The 23,646-nt window shown below is 34.6% G+C and overlaps 2 protein-coding genes across 3 annotated transcripts; one reads left to right on the forward strand and one right to left on the reverse strand.

The window, feature by feature from the left end:
- Nucleotides 1-168: 168 nt before the first annotated feature.
- On the reverse strand, nucleotides 169-9,444 carry LOC126721956 (uncharacterized). Its single transcript, XM_050425098.1, has 4 exons — nucleotides 9,190-9,444; nucleotides 8,958-9,051; nucleotides 8,653-8,757; nucleotides 169-698 (listed from the first exon to the last, which is right to left on the reverse strand). Exons 1-4 carry the CDS (start codon nucleotides 9,360-9,362, stop codon nucleotides 429-431), a joined length of 642 nt encoding a protein of 213 aa, XP_050281055.1. The 5' UTR covers nucleotides 9,363-9,444; the 3' UTR covers nucleotides 169-428.
- Nucleotides 9,445-13,602: 4,158 nt separating this feature from the next.
- On the forward strand, nucleotides 13,603-22,723 carry LOC126721960 (vacuolar protein sorting-associated protein 36). Of its 2 annotated transcripts, XM_050425100.1 has the most exons (9): nucleotides 13,603-14,449; nucleotides 16,218-16,421; nucleotides 17,284-17,377; nucleotides 17,492-17,549; nucleotides 17,757-17,826; nucleotides 19,874-20,009; nucleotides 20,085-20,169; nucleotides 22,182-22,235; nucleotides 22,368-22,723. In XM_050425100.1, exons 1-9 carry the CDS (start codon nucleotides 13,817-13,819, stop codon nucleotides 22,375-22,377), a joined length of 1,344 nt encoding a protein of 447 aa, XP_050281057.1. In that variant the 5' UTR covers nucleotides 13,603-13,816; the 3' UTR covers nucleotides 22,378-22,723. The 2 variants fall into 2 exon arrangements, with proteins under 2 accessions (XP_050281057.1, XP_050281058.1); XM_050425101.1 differs by lacking the exons at nucleotides 22,182-22,235; nucleotides 22,368-22,723 and adding an exon at nucleotides 21,923-22,094.
- Nucleotides 22,724-23,646: the final 923 nt, after the last annotated feature.

Raw genomic sequence — 23,646 nt, forward strand, 5'->3', positions numbered from 1 at the left:
AGTTATTATGGTTACACCTAAGTAGGATCACCATGACTAATCAACCTCATTTGACCTTCTTATTAAGGAAAAAAAGCAAAGAAGCAAAACGAACCTAGCTAAAAATAATACTCTTTCTATAACTATAAAGGATAAGGCCCATCGGTGGACTGGGACCAACATGCACAATAAATCTAGAGCCTTGGAAGTCCCTGTATTAAATTTAATTGCCACCAGAGATCATTCCCATCATGCCACCCAAAAACAGAAGAGGTAATGGCAAATGAGTTGATCTACCTACATTTCAGTGACCAAGCAAAGATACTGATTTAAAGTTGGCACAAAGATTTACATTAGCTATTCAGTCTTTTTGTTTTTCCTCCATCCTTTAAGCTTACAGACATAGATCTGCTTCTTAACAAGCAAATTGCTAAACAAAGATGTTAAAGTCACTCAGGTTCGAGGGCTGCAATTTCATATCTGACTTCTTCTAAATGTTCATTTATAGCTGTCACTGCATTCTGCACACCCCTAATGGCCTCCTTGAGAGCATTATCGTACTCAGCATTTGCCTCTGCCTCTTCAGTTCCGGCATCTTCAGTTATCTCATGGACGTGGACACACTCATGCTCCATTGCCGTCTTATACCTGCAGTTCTCATGGCTCACTAGACGTTCCGAGGGACGACCAGCCTTCTTTAACACCTGAATTGTAGCTGTCTACAAAAAGAGTTCTGTAGTTATCAGCAAACACAGAAGCAAGCAATATTAAATGTTGAGTTACAACGAACAAAATAAGGGATCACTACAGTCAGACCTCAATATATCAAAGCTGCATTCGGAACAAAAGATACATACATAAATGCTATTATATTTATATTAATTATCTATGATAAAAGTAGTGGAACATAGAGAAACATCTATAAAACAATCATACTTGAATGCAACAATTTGATTAATATGCTTTGTGAATATCATCATTTCAATAATATACATGTGATATAGGTAGTGAACACATTTCTCTTTCTTTCTGCAAGTTAAAAAGAAAAAATGCAGAAGCACAAGCTACTTGATAGATACAGAGGCTCTCCTTCCATACATCCAGTATGTTTGAGATCATTCCTCTATTTTCTTAATTAAACTGCACTCTTTTTATTTTTTCTTTGGGTGTGTATAAAATCATACTTATCAAAATTCAAAAGAACTATAATTAGAAATTAAAGGGGAAAAAATGGCAATATAAATGTTAAGAAAGAATTGCGAGGAAGCTATTTTTAGGGGAATTTGGGAGACTAAAAAATAAAATCACCAAAAGCTAAACCATTGAATCAAATAAAATAGAATAATTCCAAAGCTACATTACTTGTGACACAACCTTTAAACCCATATAAGCCTTGCCTCTACCAGAGGATGCATAGTGGGGCCGTGTAATAAAATTGCAACTGCAAAAATTGAGAATTGCAGTAAAACTACCCCCCTCAAAAAAGAAAAATGACAAAAAACCAAGAAGCACAGACACAGAACTGGGACAGAGCAATTCTTCAAAACTAGGACATGAAATTGATGAGGGTGATCTAGAGAGAGAGAACAGAACACCAATCAAATAAAGAGTGGAGGAGGAGAGATTTAATCTCATGAATCGACCTTTCCGTCCCCTTAAAGCATCTACTATTCCTTTCCCGCCAAAGACACCATAACACACAATGTGGGACAGCCTGCCATAGGTCTATATTGCGCTGTCTACCAAATGGACCCTGCCAAGAAGCAAATAAATTTGCAATACTTAGAGGCATCACCCAAATCACACCAAAAAGGCTCCAAACCATAGACCATAGCTCGAAAGCAATGGGACAATGAAGAAGAAGATGGTTTACCAACTCCCAACTCCTTTTACACATATAACACCAATCCATGACAGGTACACCCTTATTCCACAATCTATCAAGGGTAAAAATCTTGTCTAAGGCGGCAGTCTAAGAAAAGAAAGCAACTCTAGGAGGGATGTTTGAGCGCCACACAAGTTTCCACGGGAAGAGGTTGTCAGGGGGTCGAGAAAAGGGATAAATAGAACTCACTAACCTTAAAGCCCTTATTCTTTGTTGACTTCCAGCAAAGTTTGTCTTGCCCATCACTAATAAAGGTCATAGAGTGTATAAGATTCCAAAAAATATCAAATTGTTCCATCTCCCAATCTTGGGGCTCTCTATAGAATCGAAGATCCCAAAGTAGTCGCTGATTAGGAAAAGAGATAACATCCGCAAGATAGGAATCCTTGTTACAGCTAAAGCTATAAAGTTCTGGAAATGCCTCCTAAAGAGTACAACCCCCACACCATAAGTGATGCCAAAGTTTAATTCTACTACCATTGCCAACTTTGAGTTTAATTCTACTACCATTGCCAACTTTGAAGATGATGGATTTAGAGAAAGCTAGCCAGCCTTGTCTTATAGCTCTCCACAGACTAACACCATAAGTAGCTGTTACTTCTTTTGTACACCACCCACCCCAAATATTCCCATACTTGATCTCGATAACCGGCCGCCAGAGGTGGCTTGTCTCTATGCCATACCTCCGCAACCATTTATCAAGCAGAGCTTGGTTAAATTTTCTCAAATTTCGCAAACCCAATCCACCAAACTTCAAGGGACTACACACCTGGGCCCAATTAACCAAATTGAATTTGTGGGACTCATCAATACCACCCCATAAAAAATCCTGCTGGAATTTCTCAATGCGATTTGCAACCTCCACCGGAATAGGAAAGAGAGATATGTAATAAGTAGGCAAAGTTAAGAGAGTGCTTTTAAGTAGAGTAACCTTACCACCTTTTGATAGATACAAATGCTTCCAGCTTGCTAATCTTCTCTCCATTTTTTCAAGAATAGGGTTCCAAATTGCCCTATCCTTAAATTTAGGTCCCAACGGAAGTCCTAAACAAGTCATTGGCAGTGAGGACTGCCTACACCCTAAAATGGCCACCAGCTCTCCCATATTTAACACATCACCAACCGGAACCAATTCGGATTTAGCCAGATTAATATGCAACCCTGACACAGCCTTAAATGACGCTAAAATGTCTCTCAATTTGCCAATCTGAGTAGGTAAAGCATCACAGAAAATTAGGGTATTGTCTGCAAAAAGGAGATGAGTCACCATTAAGGGGGTATGAGATCTGGGACCCACTATGAATCCAGAGATATGACCAGCCAGAACAGCCCCATCTAGACGTAGTCCCCTAGAACTCCCAAAGAAATCTTTACGGCTACCATTGATCAAAATGGAAAATTTCACCATGGAAATGCAAAACAAAATCCACTTCCTCCCCTGCTCAGAGAACCCACATCACTGTAACATATACATGAGAAAGTCCCAACTTACATAATCAAATGCTTTCTCCAGATCCAGTTGAGAATTTTACCACATAGATACTTGCAAAACGGAACAAGTAGGCCTTAAACCTTAACTTAGACAAATGAAAACCTATAAGGGTCTAGTTTTGCCGAACTAAAATTATGGGTGATCAATCCCCAAATGAACACTTACTATCCCATTAAGTATGTTCATCTATCAGTAGCAAACCATGGTTACTATCAAAGCGCAGAGAAAAACTTCACTAGGGTCCAGCATTTTACTAGTGAAAATACCAGTTCACTCTTGTACAAGTTTGGTCCTCCCAGACTGACACAGGACAAAAGCAAAACAAAAACACATCAATAGGTTTCATGTTTTGTTAAGTATGAGATGGGAGATGGGTCCAGAGTGAAGTTTTGGTATGACAAGTGGTGTGGGGACAGTTCCTTAAAGGCGGCATTTCCATAGTTATTTGGGATCGGTTGCAATAGAGAGGCTTCTATGGCGTAGCTTGGGGGGGGGAGGAGTTTGAAGATAGAGACTATATAGAGAGAGTATTTGTAAACATGATCGAGTTTAGGGGATAGGACAGTTAAAAGTGCTCTCAAAGTTCAAAGCCTCAAGGTCTGAGCGCATAGCTCATTTAATGAAGCACGCCTCAGGCACCCTTTTCTAGCGTTTTTTGAAGAAGGAAAAAGCACACTTAAAGCTCAAACTTCGAAGCTCATTTAATGAACACGCCTTAGACATGGCTTTCTAGCACTTTTTGAAGAAGTAAAAGACACGCTTAGGATCGCTTTTTATTTTTTGCTAAAAAAATATATGAATCACTAAAATCAACTCCTTGATCTTGATGGAAATGACATGGAAATTGGATATACAAACATTGTTCTCAAGGTGCTCCATTACACAAACAATTTTTTCTTTACATATCGATAGACATGAACAATGATAATTTACTATTCTTGTGGTTTTTGGTCTTTGCCTTTTGGATTTATTTTCATTGAGCCATTAACCATATACTTATGCATTTTTATAAAGCACAAGAGAATTATCCAAAATGTTATGTTTAGACTTTCTATTATTGGATTATTATTTTATTGTTTTCAATTTTACTATATGAATTTTTTTTTTTTTAAATTGAAATAACTTGCATAAAATTTAAACTTACAAAGTGTGCAACTGCACCATCCAATTTAGCTAATTAGCAAAATATATTACCATTTTGAGGTTATTAACTTTTTTTTTCCTTATTATATGCTATATATCTTTTTATTAGAGATTATTATATATTATATTTGAAAATCTGTGCTTTACTTCAATCATGCACATAGTTGCACTTTGCACCCTGGCTCCAAGAGGCTTGTGCACTTAAGTGCGCTTGAGACTTTCACCAACACTAGTTGGCACATTCAAAGTGTTTATTTACTCTTGTTGGTAAGTAGTAAGTTTTATTACACCCCCCCTAAGTTCTGCAACGATACCCTACAATGGGATCAGAATTTTGTTAGAGCTATGCAGAACTGGGAGTTGAGGCCTTTGGGGGGTTTTTACAAATTTAATCTATTCTATGCATGTGAGAGGGGTTAGAGAGGTTGGAAGCTAGCTAAAAGATGGGGGTTTGAGGTAGACAGATACTCTCGTTCGTTGATTTGTACTTTTGATACATCTTTTCCCTGGACAAGCATTTGGAGGTCGAAGGTACCTCCCAAAGTGGCTTTCTTTACATGAACTGCAACTTTAGGTAATTTATATTTGTAGAAGAGAAGCTTACATGTGATAGACTGGTGTTATATGTATAAATGCAATGGGGAGAGTGTGGACCTTTACTCCACTCTCCTATCGCTAGAAAGTTGTGGTCTATGGTGTTTGGATTGATTGGAGTTTCTTGGGTTATGCCAAAGTGTGTTGTGGAGTTGCTAGCTTCTTGGCAAGGTTGGTTTGGGCGTCATCGGAATATAGCTATTTGGATAGCCATTCCGCATTGTTTGATTTGGTGCATTTGGCGGGAACACAATGTTCGAAGTTTTGAGTACTGGTGAAATTAACTATCCCCGTTTTCTCAAAAAAAAAAAAAAAAAAAAAAACTATCCCCGAGTTTAAGCTTTTTTTTTCTTCCAAAATTTGTATGATTGGATGTTAGCATTGGGCTCTTTTTTGTTACATTCATTTCTGGATATGCTTGATCTTTTCCTTTTCCTTTTCCTTTAAAATTATTTTGAATTCCACTTTTGTTTTAGTTTCTATTGCTTCAGTAATATATTTTTTAGTTTAATTGTTTTCTAGTCTGAGTATCTCCTAGGTTAGGAACATTTTTAGGCAATATTAATCATATAAAATAATGATATATTATCATTAACCAAGTGATTCATGTCAGGGCATAAATGATAAATGATGTCAATGTTGGCTCATTCTACTCCATTTGTTTATCCTACAGCTTCTCCAGACACTTTGGGTGTTGACCATTCTTTTCCTTTTTCTATAAGCTTCCAAAAATATTTTAAGAGAAAAATTTTAATTTTGAAAGAGAATGCTTAAGACATTTACAGGGTTAAAGCAGGGAATGTATTCTTCAGATAATTGCAAAAATTGTTCTGTATTCAAATTGTGAAGAGGGTAAAGGCTGTAAAATTTTAAGGATGTAGGGATCAAAATTTTTCACAATGGTCTGGCCTATAGTCACACATGGACTACCTTCTAAACCCAGCCATTCTTTCCAGTTTCTTTCCAATTTCAAAATTTTTCCAAATACTTTTCCAAGGAAAGCAATAGTCATTAGAGCCCATTAAGAGACTATAATAGTCTTTAAACAGGAAGCCCTTCTCTCTATCAAGTTTCCAGCACATCTTATCCTCACCAAACCCTTTCACCGAAGCACCATAAATGGTATCCATGAAACCAGCTAGTGCCTCTAATTCGCGAGCATGCACACCTCTAAAGAAACTTACATCCCAAAAAAGGACTCCATTATCAAGCTTCATAAGCTCAGCTACTGTAACCTCCTTATCTCGACAAACTCTACACAATTCAAGATAGCTGATTGCAAGAGAAGTCTCTCCACACCAATGGTCCTGCCAAAATTTCACCCTAGACCCATCCCCAATATCATATAGAATGTGGCGAGAAAAAGAAGGCCATCCCCGACTAATATATTTCCACAAGCCAACACCACATGGACCATTAACAGGCCTAGTACACCAACCACCCCATTCACTGCCATATTTCACCTCTATCACTTGCCTCCAAACGGCAACCCTCTCCATCCCAAATCCCCATAACCACTTCCCAAGCAAAACTTCATTAAAAAGTCTTACCTTCCTTATCCCCAAGCCACCCGAAGCAATGGGACTGCAAACAGTAGCCCATTTAACCAAATGGAATTTTGGTTCATCTCTAATGCCACCCCATAAAAAATTTCTCTGAAGTTTCTCAATTCAGTTAGCCACAGCTGCAGGAATAGGAAATAGAGATAGAAAATAAGTGGGTAAATTAGATAGAGTGCTTTTAATTAAAGTGACTCTACCTCCCTAGGATAAGTACAAACGTTTCCATCTTACTAATCTCCGTTCTCTCTTCTCCAGAATTGGGTTCCATATTGCCCTATCTTTGAATTTAGCTCCCAAAGGAAGACCTAAATACTTCATTGGGAGAGTACCTTGTTTACAGCCAAGGACAATCAACAATAAGTCAAAATTATCCACCATACCAACAGGAACCAACTCTGACTTACCCAAATTTATCTTTAGACCAGAGACCGCCTCAAACCAAATGAGGATCATACAAAGAAACAAAACCTGATCCAGATCAGCACCAAAAAAAATCAAAGTGTCATCCGCAAAGAGAAGATGAGACACCGCCAATGATCTTCCCTCTTCACAACCCATACCAAAGCCTGACATGTGACCATCATGGACAACTTTATCCAACATTCTCCCAAGGGCTTCCATAACCAGTACAAACAACAAAGGTGACAATGGGTCACCTTGTCTCAACCCCCTAGAACTCTCAAAAAACCCACAAGGAAAGCCATTTATCAGAATAGAGAAACGAACTGTAGATATACAAAAGAATATCCACTACTGCCATTTAGTAGAGAACCCACCCTTTTCTAGTAACTGCATAAGAAATCCCTAGCATACATGATCAAAGGCCTTCTCAACACCTAATTTACAAAGTAGTCCTAGCAACCTAGTTTTCAATCTACTATTAAGGCATTCATTAGCAATAAGTACAGGGTCAAGAATCTGCTGGTTCCTCACAAAAGCATTATGTGAAGCTGAAATTATATCTTCCATGACTATGCGAAATCTGTTGTCTAAGACCTTAGCAATGATTTTATAAAACTCATGATATATAATTTATCCCCCAAAAAAAAAAAGAACTAATGATATATGCATATATGCTAATTAGGTATGGTTTGAATTTTTCACATTGATAGGAGGCTCTATTAATTAATCTAAGAATCGACTTTACAATAAGCTTATATTATAAAAAATCGAGGAGAAAAATAGAGAACAACTACCAAAGCTAAAGATTATGTGACTGAAATTTACAATAACAAAAACATAAAATCTGCAGCAAAATTGATGAGGAGAGGGTCAGAAAGAGACTTACAAAGTTGAATTAGGACCCTTTTGGATTGAGGGGGGAGGAAGGGAGAGTAGAGGGCAGTAGAGTAGAGTCGGTAGAAAATAGGCTAATTTTTGGCCAATTCTACTCTACTCTACTCCACTCCTCCTCCTCTTTTCTTAATCCAAACGGACCATTAAAGTATGAAACTACCCTAATACCTTTTTACCAAATTACAGAAATGCCCCTTTGGGGTGAGGCACTTGCCATCACACCAAAGATAACATTCATAGAGGTTAAACTACAATAGAAATCTTTTCCTTAAAAGATGAGTGCATCCCTAACTACTCCAGACTGTAACAAAGGTCCATCAAGCAAAAGCAGAAGTACACATTTAACAAAGTAAACATTAAGGTAATATTGAAGGCACCACCCCACATCCAAAAAAGTAATTCATATAAAATGTTGAACTTAAAATTTAAAAACTCAGCAGAAGCTTATAGATAGGCATTTGAATTTGGATAAAAGTGTATAACTCCCATCCAGCTGCATTTTGTTTAATTTCTACAAATCGAATACTAAAACAAAAGGAAGAATCGTGTTATAGGTTTGCACTTCACATGGACAAAAAGTGTGCAGCAGAAAAGAGTAAAATCGTACAAATCAATTTAAACCAATTTCCCAGCAAAAATTATTAAGTTAATTATTTGAAAAGGGCATTGCTAATTAATAAATATGAACTACAAATCCATACCAGTTGCAACTTCTGCTTTTCCTGCGTTTGAACAGCTTTTAGCAACTGAGCTAGATCAATTCGGCAGTAATCAGGATTCATAAATAGCGACTCCATTTCAAGGACCTGCACTAGTTTAACTTAGAAATGCAACAATTTTTATATTTCATTTTTTTAATAAGATTATACACCAAAGAGCTTGTAGCTCAACTGGTACTTTCTGATGTTTCCAACAGAGACGTACAAAGTTCAAATAGCCCGTCCCCTATTGTAACTATCGAATTATCAAACTAATATTACTAAGAATCATAATAAGGGGGGCGTACTTGTTTGGAGCAATCGTTGAACTCTTGTGTGATCTCGCTACAAAGTTGTTGATAAGCTAATTCTCCTCCAGATACCATATACTCAGCAAACCCACTAACAAAAACACAAAACAAAACAAGTTTCTTCATTACATAATATGATTCAGAGATAAAATCCAAATGGGTCTCTTATGTACGTATGAAACAAAGACTAATAATTGAAAATAAACGAAGTGGGTTATGAAGAAAGTACCTTTTGAGTTTGGAATAGGCTTGGGCTCTGCGTTCTTGAATGGCAAGAAAACTGCGAAGCAGATGGACGGTTTTGGAGGAAGAGGCGGTCGAGGAGGAGGAGCAGGTGGCTTCGTCAATGTCAGACTCCATTTTTTCTGTTATCGAAACCTTCTTCTCAAAATCTTCCATCATTCTCTTCTCTCCCAAAAACCCAATTTTTTCAGAATCCACAACCCTTTCAGGTTTTTTTTTTTTTTTTAAAAAAAATTATTTCTCTCTCGCCAAATCTTTAGAGTTTAGCACTTTTAGTTGTGACCTACCATAAATGACCAGCGAACACAAGTTAAAAACAATGGGATTATTCTTAAAAGGAAGAAAAAAAAAAACATAATTTTTTTAGGGCAAAAATTTAGATTTTTTTTTTGGAAAATTTATCTTTTATACTTAGGGCCGTTTGGTTAGATGGATAGAAAAGTGAGAGGATAGAAAATGCTGAGAGGATGAAAGAGTGGTAGAATAGAAAAGATTTTAGTTTCTTTTATTTGTATTTAGTTGAAATAATGGAAAAATGGATGAATGTAAAAAAATTTTATTTTATTAAAAATAAAATTTATATAAATTAACTATTATATCCTTATTAAATAAAATAAAAGATAACACATTATACTTTTTTTTAAAAATTTATGTATAGATAAACACTAATAAAAATATATATAAAAAAAAAGGCATAACAATATGTTTTCAAAAAAAAAAAAAGCAGAACAAACAAAAAACCAACCAAAATTAATGAGAAAATAAACATATGAGCAAAAAAGAAAAAAGAAAAAGAAAGCTACACATCCAGAAAAAGTCAAAGAAAATAAAAGGAAGAAAAGAAAAGAAGCTACGTTCGGACAAAAGAAAAGAAGAAAATAATAATAAAAAATGAAAACCATCACATCAACGATAGAGGAAAAAAAATCTAGTAAAAAAAAAAGTCAACACGTCAATAACAAAGGAAGAAAAAATGAAAGGAAAAAATAAAAAGCCAACACATTGGAGATTTGAAGGTGAATTTTAAGGGTATTTTTGGAAACTCACTCAGTTTTCTCTCCATTTTGGAGAGAAAACTTTTTGGTTGGTAGAAAAGAAAACTCTGACTCCACTATTTATTTTCCTTCTTTTCCACCCAATCAAACACACTCTAAAAAAGTTTTTCTTCTTATTTTTTCTTTAAAGTTTTTCATTATCCCTATTTCACCTCCAAACAAACACACCCTTAGGTCAGTTTCAAATTAAGTTAATTAATACCTAAATTTTATAATTTCAGTAATTTTAAAATAAACAACTAAAGTTTAAGATTAATACAAATTAAATTTTATAGTTTTATTATTTTCAAATTAAGCCCTAACTTATAAAATGTATGTCAAGCCCAGAAAGTTTCAAAGTTTAAATTAATACAATTTTCAAAGTTTCAAATTAAATAATGATATTATAACTCTTACAAAATACAACTTATATATAGTTTTGTTAGTTTTATATTGATTCAATAATGATATTATAACTCTTACAAAATACAACTTATATATAGTTTTGTTAGTTTTATATTAAATTGAATCATGAACTTTTGAAATTATAGAATTTAATTTGAAACATCCCTAAAATATAGGGGTTTTAATGTAATTAGTACAAATTTTTTTCTTTAAACTTTTGATAAATTTTGAGACATTAACACCCTTCTTTTTATGGGCATTAACACTTTTTTTTTTTTTTTGGGAGAGAGAGAGGACACCCTATTTGTTTTAGTGGAAAAAGTTTTATGCATTTTCTAGTATTTGATACAACAGAAAATGCAAGTCAACATAAAATGTCACCTTTCTCAAATAAGAGAGCGTTTTACAAAATATCACATGCTCAACAAATCACCACGCACACACAACTCTCAATAGTAACCTCTCTCTTTGCCTCTTCTCTCTTCCTTATAGACCAACCATTGTTCATGGTTGCATTAATTAATCATTATCTTTTTCCCAAATGACTTTTTTTTCTTCTCAAATTTCCACTTAATTTTTAGTGTAGACTCTAAATTCGAGATATATTTCCCATTTAAGGCTCTCAAAAATTATTCTAATTGGGATTGCAAGATTGACATTGATGCCATTCTAAACTCCAACTATATGAAAACTTAAAATATAACCCAAGATATCTCTAACAATTGTTGGAAGCAATTGGAAAAGTTTAAAGAAAATGTATCTTATGAAATTATCTCATGAGACCTAATTGTGGTCTCATGACTATCTCAAAAGACAAACTATGGAGCTTGAGGCCAAGTATTATTTCCATGCACTTGAACTTTATATAGTGCTTGGATGCTTGGAGTACTTGGGGGGGCACTTGAAGTATTAATATCATGAAAATAACTTCTCTTGGATTTCCTTTCAACATTTGGACACTTTTCATCGTAACCTGTCATGTCAATAACTGTAATAAATAAATAAAAACAAAAAATTTTGCACCCTTATCATTATTCATTACTCATAGTAAGCTAAATATAAATACAAACTTGGTATGTTATTACAAAATAAATAGGAATAAAAGGTACGAGAGAGGTCTCACACTTTTGAATTGTTTCCTGTCACAGCTTGGTTTTATAGAATCATAACAATAAAATTCAATTAAATGAACCAGTGGTGCCTTTGGGTAAAGTTGCGAATTTAGCCAATAAATACCTCTTAAGCTTCAAATAGTGTAGTGTGGTTTCTATAATGAATACACGCCCTGCAAAAGAAAAATTTGGGTTCCTCCTGTTGGTGACTCTCAAAACTAACATTGATGAATCAATCTTTGAGGGTACCTCTAATGAAGCAGGTATTTGAAGGGGAATATTATGAGATTTCTAGATCTGTGAGATGCAAAAATAGAGAAAAAATATGTGCCAAAGACAAAACAATCACACAAGATAATATTTATATAGTTTGGCAATTTGCCTATATCCACAGAGTTGCAGAGATTTTACTATTCTCAAGAAAAAAAGATAAAATACAATAGTACAGTTTTTCTCTCAAAAATTACATTAAACCCTAATCTCTAAAAACAACAAATTTTCTATCTTGTGCACATGATTTAAAATAGGCTACCAAACGAGCCAAAATTTTTTCCTAGGGGCAATGCTATGGCTTGGGCTTATCGGCCCAAGCCTTCGCTCCATAGACTAAGCGTAAAAAAATCTCCCATTAAAAATTGTAACAACATTATTTCAGGTCAGGTCATAATCCAGATTAAATACAACTAGACTCTACAAAACCCAACAATATTGGGGTGGTGATTCGAAATAGACATGGTGATGTAATGTAATGGTTGCTTTGTTGAAAAAAAACTCCAAAGCCTTCTTCTATGGTCATCTTGGAGTTACTTGCAACAAGAAGGGTAATATAGTTTGTTCAAGAGATTGGGATCCGCATCCACTGGTCAATTTTTAAAGGTGATTTGGAGATCATTATAAACTCTCTATGGTGTGGTGAACTGGTGATATGCATCATTCTTCTTTTGCTTATTTAGTAAAAGACATTTTGTCTTAGCTTAACTCTTTATAGAGCTTTTCCTTCTCTTATACAGTTATACCCTTCCACATTGCAATATTTGTAGCACGTGCTTTAGCCTAGAAAGCATTACTTTCTTTTCATGTTTTAGTATGGATGGAGTCTATTTCACCACCCATATATAATGTTTTTCTTGTTAATTTACCAGTCATTCAATAATACTCATAATGGTCTACTTCTAAATTATAAATAAATAAATAAAAACATTATAAATAGGGTGAGATGACACTTTAGTTTTTTTTATATAAGTAAAAAAAACTTTAGTTTCTAGTTAAGGATTGATTGGGTGTTTTGATTTGGGTCATTGTCCTCCAAGTTTTGTTCATGTCATATTGAAAGAGGCATCTATTTAGTTCATGTTTTGTTGGTTCTGTTTGATTTTGTTTTATTTCTGCTAGTACTTTAATAAAAGTTTTGTTTTCATAAAATAAAGTTTAGTAGTAAACAATGGAAGTCAAATCCTTTTTCTAACTACAATTAAATGTTAACTAATTTTTAACAAATCAGCAAAGTGTTTATCCAAATAAACCTATGGAAATTCTGTTTACGATAAATCAAATCTTCTGTTGTTACTTGTTACTTTCTATTAAAGTTTAAAGGATTTAATTTCACAATAATAATAATAACAACATTTTAATATTATTAATTAATGATACAAATATCTTATATATATATTATATATATAAACAATCTCTAGATTTGAACAGATGATAAAATTTAGATGTTTTAAATTAAATTCACACGTTTATATTGTTTAATAAAATATAAATAATATTATTTTTTAAAAAATTAATTAAATTTAATTAAAAAACCTAATGTAAAGCACCATATAAAACAGTTTATTTCGGTGGTTAATTTCATTCGATAACGACCAAATTGACAAAAACTAATTCGACACCATTTCCTGCTCTCTCTCGCTCGCTCCCACACCAGCTCGACTTCAATCCCATTGATAAAATCTTTTTGAGTCTCAACTCAAATCAATCACAATCCACAACTCCATCCCATGTAGTAGCAGTAGTAGTAGTGTACCTTCTCTTCTCGACATCATCATCATCATCATTATCAATGGCAACAAACTATCTCCCAAAAGCAGACCTCACAAGCAGCGGTCGACCCGTCTTTCTCCCAAACGAAATCGAGTGTTCCATCCTCTCTTCCGTCGACCTCGAATGCGACGACATCCCCAACTTCCCTCTCCTCAAATCCGGCCTCCTCATTCTCACCACCCACCGCCTCCTCTGGCTCCCGGACAACAACTCCTCCTCCACCTCCACCTCCTCCGCCACCGTGGCTCTCCCTCTCTCCTTCGTAACCCACATCTTCTCCACCAAGAAGTCCGTCAAAACCCTCTTCCACTCCCCGCGTGTCCGCTTCCAAGCCTCCCTCGACTCCTCCAAATCGGTGGTGATGACCGTCGTTATGAGAGGGAAGGGCGATACGGACGCGTTTCTGGCCAAGTTCTGGGAGAACTGGAGGGCCAGGGCTTGGGAGAACGACGTTCAGACCCAGACTCAGGGTGCTGTTGGGTCCAGTTCGGTTTCCGGGTCGGGTCCCGGTTCTGGGTCTGGTGGGTTTTACACGAGGGAAGGGGCGGTGAGAATGGTGGGGGTGTCTGGGATACTGAGGAAGGAGCAGGAGATGTGGGAAAGTACTGACAAGAGCTTGCAGGAAGCTTTTCAGGATTTGAATGCTCTAATGGTAACTGACTTTTCTCTCTCTCTTTTTCTGTCTTTTCTGTTTTCTAATTGCTATGCTGAATTTATGTTAAAAAGGTTCGTACACAGTTTACAAAGCTCCCATTTTTTCGGGTTCTAGACGAGGTGATTGGTAAGGAGCCTTACTCTTGATGTTTTAGGAGAGATTGGTTTCTGGACTAAAATCCGCATCCAATATTTATTTTTGTGATTTTGTAGGAGCAGTATTGTTTTACTCATTATTTACGAGTTTCTTAGGAGAAATAAATTTAATCTAGTAATGTGTTTAAACTTAAATGAAGTTTTTCCTTTATTTAAATTCCTTGGAGTTGTTCTTGTAGTTGGAGGACATTACTCCAAATTTATAGCTTACCTAGGCCTCTGTTGAAATTTAAAGTTGGGAATGTGGAAGCTATGGATGATTAGCACCTAGAGGGGGCCTTTGTTACCGAAATTTGGGCATAGTATGGTTAAAGAATACATGCGGCTTACCCTAACTAGTTTATTTAGGATCCATAGACAATCCCAAAAATTTCGGACCAAGGCTTGGGTGTTATTGTATGATCAAAGAAGAAAGTGGTTTTAGCCTCTTGCTGGGTCAGAAGACTGAGAACAGTTGGTTCTGATTCAGAGTAGGCTGTGTGAAGATGTTTCGAATCATTCTGCAAATAAAGCTATTTGTCTGTCGACTGCAAATCGGGATTTCAGTTGTTCTGTCACTTGGGAAAGCAGTTAGAGAAAAGATGGCTCTTATTAGTTGGTGGGAAGCTCTCTGGTTTCCAGGTCTTATTCCAAAACATGCATTCGTCACCCAGTTGACAATGAGAAATGCTAGTAAAATGGGGTTACAATGGTTCTGTGAATTCTGTAGAAGCACAATTGAATCAACGGGATCATCTGTCTGTTACTAAAGGGATATGGTAGCTGATCCTTATAAGATACCTGTTTAATAGACATGTAAATAGTTAGGATTATGTGCTGGACTGGGTTGTACAGAAGTCATAGGGCACTGTTCTGAAGCATGCTATCTGCAAATTGGCTTGGCATGGAATAATTGAAATGAAGGGGTGCATAATGGGAAGATTAATAGTGAAATGGAGTTGATGAAGTCAATTATATTTGATGTGAGAAGTTGTCTAGCTTCAAAGTCCAAGATAGAGAATCATGTCCCTGGCAAGCTTTAGAGGATCCCCTGTTCTGTGTTTGATATCTAGTCTACGTTATCTGTTTTGGGCCTTCGTTGTTAGATCTGCTTCTTGTAGTTGGCAGTGCTTTCATGCTGTTTGAGTGGCAGTATTTTGTGCTTGTTGGTTGCAGTTGCGTCTTGGCCAGTTGCTAGGTTGCAGCCGTTCTGTTTCTGTATATTTTCTTTCTGCTCCGCAGGTTTTCCTTGGTTTAAATAAAAAGCTATCATCCAAATAATAAAAGCAAAAAAAAAGAAAAGAGAAAGGGTTTGTTTTATTGCTCAAAATGTGTAGGAAAGGAATAATTTATATTTTAAATCTCTAGGTGTAATTATGGTATTTTTGGCTGCTGAGAAAATATTGGAATTTGTTATGCTATATTTTTGAATGGGTTAATGTGGGATAACAGAAAGTGATAAACTGAACTTAATCCTAACCATTTGGGTTATTTCTGAGAAAATGTAGGGAAGGAAAATAATTCAAATTTTGAGCTTTAAAATAATTGAGCACTTTATAGTTATTGCTATGTTATTGTTTAGTTTATTTGCTTTTGCTGCTCTAAATATATGAACCATCTTGGATATACAGAGTAAGGCTAAAGAGATGGTTATACTAGCAGAGAAAATGAGGCAAAAACTTTTGTCTGGCTCAAACTCTAAATCTAGTGCAACAAATGATGATGAAGTGGGTTCTAAAGAAGCGATGCAAGATTGGTTGTTGAGTGTTGGTATTGTATCCCCTGTTACGAAAGAGTCTGCTGGAGCGCTGTATCATCAACAATTGTCCCGCCAGGTTCTATTCTTTCCTCATTATGTGTTATTGATTCTAGTATTATTAGCGTATCTTTATACAAAGAGAGTGGGAAAATTAAGAGGCTGGTGTTTCAAAGTTTGATAATTGAAGGGTTTTTTTTTTTGGGGGGTGCTTTTTTGTTTCTACTTTCTTGGTAAAATTTAACATGCACCAGTGGGTTGGGGGAGGGTGTGCTGCTTGAGCTACAACTCATCAGCATAACAAGTATAACTGAAGATTTATATATGAGATCTCTCCTTTTCTTTATAATTGCCAACTTCTGCACTTGCCTATCATTTCATGTGACTTGACTGTGAGTATGTATCATTGATTAAAAGTTGAGCTGCTGGAACTTCTGTTATTGTTATGGAATTTCCTGCATAAAAAAGGGTAAAGTGTACAGAAAGCACTCTACCTTTGACCCTTTTTTAATTGTACGCTGTTAGTTAAGGATTAATTTAATCACATCCATGTGTTTTGAGATTGTCTAATCATACTCTTTCCTCTATATGCGTATTAAAGATATTAAGATAAAAAGAGCATGTGTTGTGTAGACCAATGAAATACGTCATGTCCTTAAATCTTGTTTTTTTTTTAAAAAAAAAGTGTGTGACAATCTTGTCCCTATGTAAGTGCCAACTTTTAAATATGGAATTATGGAAGAAGAAATAAGAATCATTTTTTAAATAGAAAAAGAAAAAGAAAAAAAAAAGATTAAAAGAGGGAGCACTGTCCACTTCTTTCTCTCTGGTGTTGTATCATTATTTTAGTTGTTGATTTCCATGTGTTGATATAGGATTCCTTTTTATTTGTTTCTCTTTCTTAGAAAAGAAAATTTTAACTTTTATTTTATAACACTTAGTTGGCAGATTATGTCAGAATTCCGCTTGAGAGAGCTGGAGGAATGATCAATCTTATAGATGTCTATTGTCTCTTCAACCGTGCTCGAGGCACAGGTCTGTTTAACCATACTCTTTATTTCCTGGTTTGCCTTGCAGCATAAGTTTTTGATATATCGGCTGCTTTTGTAGAAGATGAAACCTATTTTTTTGTATATTCTTTTTATGCAGAATTGATCTCACCGGATGATTTGTTGCGAGCATGTTCTCTCTGGGAGAAGTTTGATGTGTATGTCTGACAGTTCTTCAAATTATTAGTTTTGTAATCTGCTGTATAGTTGAGATAAAGAGTGCAAAATCACAGAATAATTTATTTCAAGATTATAGTCACTGGAAATTTTTTTCAAAGCTCATATTTAAATGTTTGAAGTTACTTATAAAAAAAAAGTAAAATAAAATAATGTTTGAAGTCATTTATCATATCTTTCTATGACAGTCCAGTGATGCTTCGGAAGTTTGATAGTGGAGTCATGGTCATCCAGAATAAGTCCCACAGTGATGAGGAGGTGATCTCTCTCTCTCTCTCTCATACTTTTGCCTATTGGAGGGTACAATGACCTATAAGGGAAAGCCCTATCATATCACTAGAGAAACTTTCCTAGTTAAAGCAGGATTTGATATTACTAAGAGATTTTACTAGTTAATCTATCCAACACGTAATAGTGAAATGGTGTAGATGGTCGCTAATTTCTTGTCCTATATTTTACCTAAAATTAGTTGCAATATGCTTGTTAACTTATTTGAAAAATTATGGTAAATAAGAAAAAGTTCTCTAGTGGTACATAACAGAAGAACACCTTTGCATACTGTATTGAGTAAAATCAACAGTAAATCCATTTTTGTAATTGATTGTTTCACCCCCAGTATATTTCCTGTATACTTGGGTAACTCCTTTTTTCTGATATATATATTTTTGTTACTTAAAAAAAAAATTGAGCATTTACTTTAAGAATTAGCTACTTAGTGCCCATTTGGGTTGTAGGAGTAGAGCTTTAACTGAAAAGTTGCTAGTGTTTGGCAGACTACAGTTATGTAGTGTTTTGAAACTGTTACACCGGGTTGGTAGTCAAATTGATAAAAAGCATTCAGATGCAAGAATGACTAAAGAAGACATTGTAAAAGTGTTGCTATTATATTTTATAAATACTTATTTTCATACTTAATTCAAATATGCAATTAATATTTAACTATTTGATTATTATGATTAATGAAGTAAAAGAAAATTGCGAAAGAGCTTTAAGGAGCCTTGCTAATGCAATGCCAAACAAGCTCTTAATAGTAGATCTTTTTATGACTAGTATAGCAGAACTGAATGCAGTTCTTCCCTTCATCATTATGAGGCCTTTATGTCAATCATTCATTCATTTAAGTTATTATGTCTCAAATAATAGACAGCCTTTCCCCAAGGATCTTACTTTTGGGGGAATATTAAAACCACAACTTGATGAATTTAATGAAGTTTCTAAATAGGGTGACACTCTGTATTGTCTTTTTATGTATCATTCAAGTTTTGAGTCATGCCCAGTGGTACTGCCGAGAAATGTTTTTAAAACATTTTGCTACGTGAGATAATATGTTTTTGTATTGTTTGACACTCCAGATATTTTCCATCTTATTAAGGGGGAAAAAGGGGGAGGGGGTGTGGGAATGAGAAAAAGTGTGGTCATCATTTCTGGCTTTGGCAGCTTCACTTATTGTAAAAGTTCCTGTTTTCTGCTTTTGTCTTTTAAAATGGGAAAATCCATGTGAAAGTGCTGCTTGCTGTTGGTTGAAGATGAAAATGATTTGCCGAAAAGCAAGTTGGAAAAGGTCTTGTAGGTACACTAAATATAATAGTGGATGGTTTTCTCTTCATTGTGGGAATGAAAACAGAAGATGGAAGTTCAAAAACTTTTTTCAATAACTAATAGTGCACCTATAAAAGAAATTAATAACTAAACATGCTCTCTCTCTCTCCCCAATGATTCATCCAAAGTAACAAGTTTGACCAGGAAGTCTCTGGGTATGCCATGTGTATATTGTACATTTGCTCAAAGCCTTTTTCCGTTGATTTTTGAACATACCTCTCCAGGACTTCGAAAAGGTACTTTTGGAACACCAATAGTACCTGTATGGCAAAAGTAGCTGCTTCTATTTTAAGTTTTTGGATAAATCATGACATGGCAATGTCTACTATCATTGTCTATAAATTTATTTGGCAGTTTTAACCTAACCTTATAAATTCATTCGAAAATGAGTGAGGCTCCATTAATGTTGAAGTGGTGCTGCCCCATCATTCTTTATCTTTTAAATCTTAATATCTGAAGTAAAAACATATGCTGAAGGAAAAGTACGTTCGTTTTTTTTTTCCCGCCTTCCTACCATGTGGCCTAATGTAAATGGCAGAGCAAACAAAACATAGTTATTCTTTTCATATCTGCTTTTGTATATAACAAGAAAATTGGAAAAATCTTGACCATGTCAAGTGAATATCTTTCACTCTGTTTTTTCTGCACAATGTCAGAAGCTAGTTAAAATTGCACGACAATAACCAACTAGTGCCGTCAAATGTAGGTTTTTGCAAGAATCAAGGCCCTTGTAACAAATCCTGATACCCTACGAACTGGGATAAGTGCAAGTGATGCTGCAATGACATTAGGAATTGCTCCAGCCATGGCGAAGGAGCATCTTCTAACTGCTGAGAGCAAAGGTACCCTGCTTCACAACTTTGTTGAAAATATTAATGCTGTTGTTGTGCTTTAATTGACCATTGAATGTATGGCAGGTTTACTATGCAGAGATATAAGCCCTGATGGCTTCCGATTTTACATCAACCTCTTTCCCGAAATTAATACAGATGATGTTTACTTGTAAGTAAATATTCTATCGTTTGATTTTGGTTATTGATCTTTCTCCTAATATTTTGATATGAGAGGTGCTATGTTCACAACATTTTCACAACAAATTATAGGTAGTTAGTTGTTATTGGTTCTAATTTGAACCTACCACTGAAATTACTATTTTACCTCACTAATGACAATCCGTAATAACCTGTCACATAGGATTTGTTGGGAAAATATTGTGGACATAGCATTTTTTTTTTTGATATTTACAATGTATATTTAATTTTTTTTTGTTATTTTACTGTATATGTGCACGTACCTTTCATTACTTCTTATATCTAATAAAAAAACTAAATATAAAATCTTTCGTTACTTCTTATAAAATGACATAGTTGTGTGCCATTTGGTACATTGTTGGTCAAAGCATGCTAAAAGCGTGAAGCGCAATATTCCAAACCAAAATGCATGATTAATATTTGCTTTAGGATGGCCTTACATTGCTTATGTTAGACATAAAAGTCACTACTTACTATTATTGTACTTTTTGTTCTTTGCCTTTGTATATTTTGACTCAACCATGTATGTAACTGTGGTCATGGCAATCAAAAGTCATGGTTGCGTATCTTTTGTAAAGGGCAAGAGAATTATACAAAATGCTTTGTTTAAATTTTATATGATTAGCTGATAACTTGACTGTCTTATTGTCCATTAATAATTGTTGGAAAAATACTACATAGAAATTTTAAGAAGTTGAACTAGCCTACATGGAGGATTTGAACCTACAACTTTAATGCAATTGCATAAGACTAACCATTTGAATTGATGGTCTAAATATATTTATTTCTTGAACTTCTTTATTATATACTAGCATCCTCAAATGTGCTTTGAGCATGTTTGAGGATTTTTTTTTAATGGAGAGAGGGAGAATTTTATTTGATTTAGTGGGAAACGATAAAGAAATAGTTACTTATGGAGAAGGGGAAAGAGGAAGTTAATTGATATATAAAACTATGCCAAATGTAGGAGATAAGTTTGCTACTTTTTGAATTTTAAAATTGTGTTATTTTACTATTTTAGGTTTGTTCTTCTATTATAGAGTTTCTTTCTTCTCTTAGAATAGTTTCTTGATTTCTTTGTTTCTATGTTTTTGGTTGTTGTTTACCCTGTGTTCATCATCCTGATCACCTTGTATTCTCCTTTCTTTATCTTTTATCAATAATATTTTTCTTATTACCTATCCAAAAAAAAAAAAAAAAGTTTTTAACATCTCTTGATTTTGCAAGAACATTTATAGTAGGGATATGTTAGGAAAATCAAAAGATGAGACCAAATCTGGTTACTCTTTTATAGTAGTATAGATTGTGAATCTTTTTATTAGAAGTTATTATACATTATGTTGTGAAAATGTGTGCTTTATTTCAAAAAGACGTGCTTGTACTATGTGCCTAGGCTCCAAGAAGCCTTTGCGCTTAGGTGTGCCTCACACTTTCACCAACACTGAAAAGAATCATGAATTGGAGGTAATTAGTTAAAAATTAACAATTTAGGTTTGGTTTTGTTTGTTTGTTTGTTTTTTTTTTTTTTTTTTTTTTCAATTCGAATTGAAATCCCACAGCTTAACTGGAACCTATTTTCTAAAGCAAATTTGGTCTTGCAAATTTTGTGCCATCCACATTAATTTCAATACTTAAGAATTGCTGCTGACCAATGGTAAGTAGAGTTCCCTTGTACCCAAAGAGCATGGGGCTTCCTAAAACCGATTCCACCGTGCTTTGGACAGGTGATGGCTACCACGTTTGCCCTGGTCAATGGCTTTGTATCATTGTTTATACTTTAGAATCTTAGACTGCTTCATGGGATCCTCCATTGAAAACTTATATTACCATCATTGCTCAAAATTAATATGTATCAATTGGAGCAAAATTTACAATGGTAAGATTTATTTGAATGTCATATATCAATGAAGTTATTATCACTTTGTCTTATAATTTTTATCTTCTCCATCTTTGGTAATTATGATGTTTATTGTATTTTTATAGGGTGAAAGATTATGGGATCTATAATACATGGGTTAGGGTGGCCTCTGCTTCTAGGTAAGAGATGCTTTCATTAACACACTTTCTTATTCATGCAACAATAATCAAAAGAAATTAAGATGGATTGACAACTTCACAAATAAACTGACTTTTTTTTTGTGTTTTAATTATTTAATTTGAAAATTCTAGGTTGGAGTGATTGCACAGTCAAGGTTCCAAAACCATGCCTTGGACACATTTAACATACATGACAGACCCAAAAAAAGAAAAGAAAAAAATCATGCACAATGCACTTTCTAGTGTTGGTGCTTCTCATTTTGGACGTGCTTGCGTTGAAATTTGGGGAAAGCTGAGGGAGGGGTGAGGCAACTGTATTGTTTGTGATTGCATTTTGTAGTATAGTGAAAAGTTGAGCCATTTGTAGCAATGGAGGCGATTGGCAAGAACAGTGTTAGGTGATTCATGTTTTTGTCTCATGTGGTTAATCTTTCGAATAGTGTATGTTGAATATTAGAACAACAACAATAATAAAATCTTAGATACAACGTCTGCTTTTTTTTTTTTTTAGAAGAGCATTTCACGTTTCCGGTGGGTCCCGTGCATGGGACTCACAAACCTTTTTTTTTTTTCAGCAAAACTTTCATTAAAAATGGGTTTCATAGCACTATTCACATATTTAAAAATTATTTTGTTACAACGTTTTCAATTTTTAGCAGTATCCAAACGGACTCTTAGTCTCAAAATTATGGAATTGTGATGGATACTTAACAGGCTAAATTAAGACCAATTTCCACATACAAAATCTTAGGGGCTATTTGGATTTCAAAAAATGCCCACTCATCACTCAAATATCTTCACTTATCACTGAAAATACCACAACTTCCTAAGGTGGCATGTTTGGCATTTGTTTCAAATTTTGATAACTTAAAAATTTTTACTTTTTATGAGACCCATGGATTGACTTGGTGTGGTTTTTACTTCTTATTTCTTTTTTTTTCTTTTTTTCCTTCAACCCCCAATACCCAAACTCATTGAACCCAGTGAAAAGGAATAGAAAAAAGAAAAAGAAAAGGAAAAAAGAAACCAAACACAGAAACCCAATGTGAAAAGAAAAGAAAAGAAGGAAAAAAAGAAGAAGAAGAAGAAGAGAAGAATAGAGAAACCAAGGCCAAACGCAATGTGAGAAAAAAAAAAAAAAAAAAAAAAGAAACCAAATCCAAAAAACCCAATGTGAAAAGGAAAGAAAAGAAGAAGAAGAAGAAGAAGAAGACCAAACCTAGTGTGAAAGGAAAAAATGAAAAAAAAAAAAAAGAAGAAGACTCGACCCAGCGTGAAAGGAAAAAAAAAAAAAAAAAAGACAACATGTTTTGGAGAGAGTAAAAGGTCTGATTGGATTTGACTACTCTTTGACTGTGGGTCCTTCAAATATGTGTGTATTTACCAAAATGCCATCATAATTCTGTTTCTA

This window comes from Quercus robur, chromosome 4, assembly GCF_932294415.1.
Source record: "Quercus robur chromosome 4, dhQueRobu3.1, whole genome shotgun sequence".
NCBI lineage: Eukaryota > Viridiplantae > Streptophyta > Magnoliopsida > Fagales > Fagaceae > Quercus > Quercus robur.

Bases quoted from the DNA above. Each gene is read 5' to 3' on its own strand.
- LOC126721956 (XM_050425098.1), bottom strand. From the start codon at position 9,362: ATGATGGAAGATTTTGAGAAGAAGGTTTCGATAACAGAAAAAATGGAG. The intron at 9,052-9,189 runs GTACTTTCTTCA...TGTTTTTGTTAG, and splicing joins GCCTATTCCAAACTCAAAAG to TGGGTTTGCTGAGTATATGG. The intron at 699-8,652 runs GTATGGATTTGT...CTCTTTTTGTAG, and splicing joins AAAAGCAGAAGTTGCAACTG to ACAGCTACAATTCAGGTGTT.
- LOC126721960 (XM_050425100.1), top strand. From the start codon at position 13,817: ATGGCAACAAACTATCTCCCAAAAGCAGACCTCACAAGCAGCGGTCGA. The intron at 16,422-17,283 runs GTTCTATTCTTT...TATAACACTTAG, and splicing joins ATCAACAATTGTCCCGCCAG to TTGGCAGATTATGTCAGAAT. The intron at 17,827-19,873 runs GTGATCTCTCTC...CGTCAAATGTAG, and splicing joins AGTCCCACAGTGATGAGGAG to GTTTTTGCAAGAATCAAGGC.